Raw genomic sequence first — 5,969 nt, 5'->3', positions numbered from 1 at the left:
ATGTAGTGGAGAAAGGCACAACAGGAACCAATATGTCTGGAAGCTGAAGCCAGCCAAATGCAAATTAAGCATAAAACCCCCCCAAAACATTGAGGATGATTAACCACTGGCACAAACTACCAAGGGAAGTGGCAAATTCTCTATCTCTTGATGCCTTCAACCCAAGATTGGCTGCCTTTCTTTGAAAGGGTTAGTAGCCTAATGCAGGGGTTCTCAAACTTGGTCTGTGGCTTGTTCAGGGTAAGCCCCTGGTGGGCCGTGAGACGCTTTGTTTACCTGACCATCCGCAGGCACGGCCACTTGCAACTCCCAGTGGCCACGGTTCACCGTTCCCGGTGAATGGGAGCTGTGGGAAGTGGTGGCCTGGCCTGCACTGCTTCCAGCAGCTCCCATTAGCCAGGAACAGCGAACCGCGGCTAGTGAAAGCTGTGAGCGGCCAAACCTGTGGACGCTCAGGTAAAGTGTCTCGCAGCCCACCAGGGACTTACCCTGAACAAGCCACAGATCAGGGTTGAGAACACCTGGCCTAATGGATTGAGAGAAGATGTAGACATGGTATAATCTGGATTTTAGTCAGGTCTTTGAGACAATCCCACATGTTTTTCTTATAAGCAAACTAGGGAAACCTCATCTACATGAAACTACTATAAAGTGGGTGCAAAACTGGTTGAAAGACTATATTCAAAGAGTAGTCATCAACGGTTTTCTGTCAGACTGGGAGGGCGTATCTAGTGGGGTCCCATGGGGGTCAGTCCTGGATCCAGTCATATTCAATATTTTATTAATGACGTGGATAACGGATTGGAGCATGTGCTTATAAAATTTGCAGATGATGCCAAGCTGAAAGAGTTTGTAAGCGCTTTGGAGGACAGGCTTAAAATTCAAAATGACTGTGACAAATTAGAGATTGGTCTGAAATCAACAAGCTGAAAGTCAATAAAGGAAGTGCAAAATACTTCATTTAGGAAGGAAAATAATTGAATGCACAGCTACAAAATGGGGAATATCTACCTAGGCGGCTGTAGTGCTGAAAAAGATCTGGGGCTTATTGGGGATCACAAGTTGAATATCAGCCAATAATGTGATGCAGTTATGAAAAAGGCTAATACAGTTCTGGGGTGCATTAACAGAGTGTTGTATGGAAGAGCTGGAAAGTGATTCCTGCTGTACTCAGCACTGGTGATGCCTCCGCTGGAGTACTATGTCCAGTTCCGGGTGCTGCACTGTTAGAAAGCTGAGGACAAATTGGAGAGAGTCCAGAGAAGAGCAACAAAACTGATAAGATTTAGAAAACCCGACCTATGAGGAAAAACGAATAAACTGGGTCTGGTTCGTCTTAAGACAAGAAGACTTGGGGGCGGTGGGGGTGGGGGGGAACGGACTTGATAACAGTCTTCAAATATGTGGGGCTGTTACAAAGAGGACGGTGATCATTGTTGTCCATGTCCACTGATGGTAGGACAAGAAGCAATGGGCTAAATCTGCAGGCAGGGAGATTGAGATTAGATAGTCGGGAAAACTCTCGAACTCTCAGGGTAGTTAAGGGCTGGACTAAGCTTCCCAGGGAAGTTGGGGAATCCCCATCAATGGAGGTTTATAGGACCAGGTGGACAGATACCAGTCAGGGATGATCTAGGTTGGTCCTGCCTCAGCACAGGGGGAGGGACTAGATGAATTCCAGCCCCACATTTCTGTGATCCTTTGAAGATACTTTAGGCAAACACAAGTTTTGGGCTCAATACATGGGTAGCTGGATGAAATGTAATGGCTTGTGATATAGCAATACAGGAGGCCAGACTAAAGGACTCTTGTAGACTTCTAAGAATAAAAATCAATTGGACAGTATTAATGGAACTTGTGCTCCTGAATCCCCTAGGTACTTTGGAGAAATCTCTCCCTACATCTTTAGATTGATAATTGAGAGGAGTCATTTCTTCATGGAGGCTGCCTAGGAGATTTGGACACTCGGGTCAATGGGAGTTGGGCACCTGACTCCCCTTTGAAAAGAACTGAATATTTCTGCACTCGCTTATACACGTGGCCACACGGGGGCAGCTTTCACAGGGTGAAAGGCACTACGGAAAGGAGTTCTAGACAGTGGCACACGGCTGAGATGGGAGAGAAGGGGCTGGTCTCTCATTGGCTGGGCACACGGGGGTGGGTAGAAGAACGTGCCCGATCCCTCCAGCATAGGAGACCCCAACACACGGGCCAGCCCCAGGGGAGAACCCAGCAGGGTCCCCGCGCCCTGGGCTGTCAGGGAGCGCAGGGATGGGGAGGCCGCGGGGGCTGTCGTGGGTGATCCAGCTAATGCACGTGTGGGGTAAGGGCTGGGGAGACAGACCCGCTGGTTACTGGCAGGGAGCTGGGGCTGGATTTCATTGACTGTGTGGTGGGGAAGAAGGGAGTGAAATGGGGAGATCGGTCGGTCTCTCCCCCCACAACCTGTCTCTCTTCCCACCCTGTCCCGCGGTTCCCGGGGGCAGGTGGCTCGGGGCAGTGTCTGACTCGGTTCCCCCTTGTCTCTGTTATTCCCAGTGGCCAGCGGGCAGCTCTCTGTGGAGCAGAGCCCGCAATGGCGGGGTGTCTCCGAGGGGCAGAATGGCACCGTGACCTGCACTTACTCCAGCGCTATCACCCGTTTACACTGGTACCGGCAGGCTCCCGGGGAGCGGCCCCTTTTCCTGCTGATGCTGTTCGGCAAGGGGAGCGAGACACAAGAACCGAATTTCACTGCGGATCACGATCCGGAGCAGAAGCGGAGCTCCCTGCACATCCGCGGCTGCCAGCTGGGGGACACCGCCCGCTACCTCTGCGCCGTGGAGACACCGTGACACAGGGCGCAGCGCAGCCTGTCCAATAACTCTGGGGGTGACCCGGGAGGGGCTGCGGGGCGCTGGGGGCGCGCGGGGCGGGGTGGGACAGAGCCCCATGGGGAGACGGGGACAGGCGTTTATAGCCCTGCTGGGGGAGGGGCGCTTCCCACAGGGGGCCTCCCCTCACACCTCTCTCCAGGACCGTCTCTCCTTTAACGAGCGCCCTGCCCTATTTAAATAGTGCTCTGCCTGCTTCACCACCACAACTGGGGGTCGGGGGGGGGGGGCAGCCCTTCTAATTAACCCCCATTACACCCAGCAGGGGTCACTAATGAGCCCTTATGTTGCCTGCTCATCAGTGAGCTGGTAGCCGAAGCTAGCTTGCTGCAAAGGGCCGCCCAATCCCTGCTGAAACTTTCTTATTATTGCTCAGTTGGGTCTGATGGTGCTAGGCGCTGTACAAAGTAGCGACTCGTGCAAGGTCACTTAGGAGGCCAGAGCCAAGATTGTCAGAGCATTTTATAGGAATTAGGTGCTTAACTCCCATAGGCACCTTGGAAAAAAATCCAACCCTAATCTCCCTGGGTTTCAGTTCCCCATCTGTATAATGGAGGTGGCTAATAATATTTTCTCTGTCTTTTCTATTTAGATTGTAAGTTTCTTAGAGCAGGGACTGTCTCTATATATCCGTGCATTGCCCAGCAAAATAAGGCTCTGATCTCAATTGGTACCATTTATTAACTTTTGATATTATAGTAGCACCTAGAAACCCAACAGCAGCTCTGAATCCAAAGGCCAGCAAGTAGAAATAAGGCAAACATTTTTAACAGTGTGGGTAGTTAACCATAGGAACAACCTGCCTGGGGTGTGAGGGATTCTGCATCCCTTGAAGTCTTTACATCGGATTCGGATGGGACACCTGATAATTCATGGGATGGTGAGGGGGACTCAGCACTGACCTCAGTGCCCCAGCAGGCTGCTAGGGGGCGCTGTGCTGCAGGCAGCAGGGTGGGGGCTCTTTATGGGGCTCTCTTCCCTGAGAGCTAGTGCTGAGCCCAATGTGACACTAGGGGGCGCTGTTCTGCAGGGAGCAGGTTGAGGAGCTCAGGCGGGAGGGCCCCGTTTTAGCCAGGTCTGATTGCAATCTGCCGGTGGGGTGGTGCTGTCACTCAATCCGTGGTTAACTCCGCCAGGAGGTTTGGCTCTGCTGCCAGTCTCCAATCAATCAGGAAACACTAATTGCTTGTTTGCAGCAGAGCTGTCACAGACCCGTCGGGTGTCATGTCGAGGGCCACGCAGCAGCCTGAGAGCTAACAAGACTTGTGGTGCAGAAGAAGAGAGAAAGTGTGACACTGGGGCAGGAGGAAAATCTTTTCATTATGAAGGAAGAAAACCTACTGTGGGCTGTGACCGCTTTGGTATTACTTGGCAAATAGAGACTCTACAATTGGAATCTTCTTAACTCAGAGCCAGACTAGAAGTGAGGGTTGGGGAGTCTTGGTGAACTGGGCAGGGGTTTTCAAAGTGCGGGTTTGGGTACCTAGTTCTCTTAGGCGCCTTTGAAAAAATCTCAGCCTGAAGCTTTGAAAAACATTGGATGAAGGGGGTGGATCACTGGATGATTCCCTGGTCTGTTCATCCCTCTGGGGCACCTGGCACTGGCCACTGTGGGAAGACAGGATACTGGGCTAAATGAACCTTTGGTGTGACCCATTATGCCTGTTCTTATGTAACGGGAAAATATCGCAATGCTGCCCAGTCCTTGGGCCATTCTTGCTATTGGTAAAAAGTTGCAATGGAAATCACTGGGAATGTGAGTAAAACTGATGGTGGGGTTGGAACAGTAATAACATAATAATAATAATTAATAATAATGAATAATTAATAAATAATAAATATTTACCAATAATTAATCAGCTGCAACAGCCCATGATTTCCACTAGGGGTGGGTGCTGTGCAAATCAAAAATAACTGTCAGTGCCTGATCCAAGATGACGATGAAGATTGTTGTCATCATCAGGATAATCAATGAGGGACGCTCTCCATAAATAAATTCAGGGGCAACATTCTATGACTAACCTCTCCTTCACCCCCTCTTTGTAACAGGCTCCAGCATGGAGATGCTGTAACACAGACCCAGCCGGCAGCGTCAGGCGTGGAGGGTGTTATACCAATAAAAACTAGCAGGATCGTATTAAATGGGACAAGATAAAGATGCCACATTTATTATTATAACAATTTGATTTATGACCAATAACTAATATATTAATCCTTATACACACACATTATACCTAATACCTATACACACACACACACACACACATCCATCAGATGTTCTGCAGCTGCTGCATAGTTACCAGTCCTGCTTGAGTCTGTGGCTTGACTTTGCAGCTTGGGTTCGTAGCTCGTGGCGGCTAACTGGCCAGGAAAGCCGGGCACAAGGACGAGCTGGGTCTCTGTCGGGCATGCACCGATGCCCTTCCATGTTGGCAGCAGAATGTTACCCTCCTCCAAAGTTTTCCATCTCACCCATCCTTTTTGTAGGCTTTAGTTTGAATCCAGAGTCTATAGGTCTTGCTGTGTCACGCTGCCTCTGGGTTTGGTGATTGATCACCCGTCAATTGCAGACATGACTTTCAGCCTTGGACCGGGCTTTGATCTTCCTTCTATTGCACCTTTTCTTTTTAGGGTGGATTCTTCTTACTTTGTTAGGGCTCTTGTCTGCATCTTCAGCCGTTGGTGTTTGAACTCTATTTAATCAGGACAGGCTGGGGCTGGAGGTTGATTCCATCATCCATACATACCTCATTCACACATCTAAACTAAACTAATAAGATTACAGCAGGGTTTGCAAAAATGAAGGTTGCAGCAAGCCCTTACAAAATGGAGTAAGTGTTTTAAAATGGGGTTTGAATTACAATATGGCAAACAGTGAACAGAAGTTACAATATAGACAAGTATAATGGATGGCAAACAGTGAACAGAAGTTACACGGTAGGCAAGTGTAATAAATGGTGAACAGAAATTACAATACTGAACCAGTGCAAGTCTCAGTGATTTAAGCAGGAATTGGATTGACAGTGAAACTTACAAAGGCAGCTGACTGAACAGGTATGGCTCTTAACAAGCATCTTAACTGTTAATTAGCCAGTT

General features: G+C 49.3%; 1 gene segment (V, D, J or C); it reads left to right on the top strand.

Annotated features, from left to right (window-relative positions):
- Positions 1 to 2,271: 2,271 nt before the first annotated feature.
- Positions 2,272 to 2,834, top strand: LOC135886454 (T cell receptor alpha variable 27-like). The segment is given in 2 exon segments: positions 2,272 to 2,323; positions 2,539 to 2,834. Coding segments are annotated over 2 exon segments (348 nt in total).
- Positions 2,835 to 5,969: the final 3,135 nt, after the last annotated feature.

This window comes from Emys orbicularis, chromosome 12 (assembly GCF_028017835.1).
Source record: "Emys orbicularis isolate rEmyOrb1 chromosome 12, rEmyOrb1.hap1, whole genome shotgun sequence".
Taxonomy (NCBI): domain Eukaryota; kingdom Metazoa; phylum Chordata; order Testudines; family Emydidae; genus Emys; species Emys orbicularis.
Note: the sequence above shows the minus strand (reverse complement) of the source record. Positions and strands in the feature narration are given on the sequence as shown.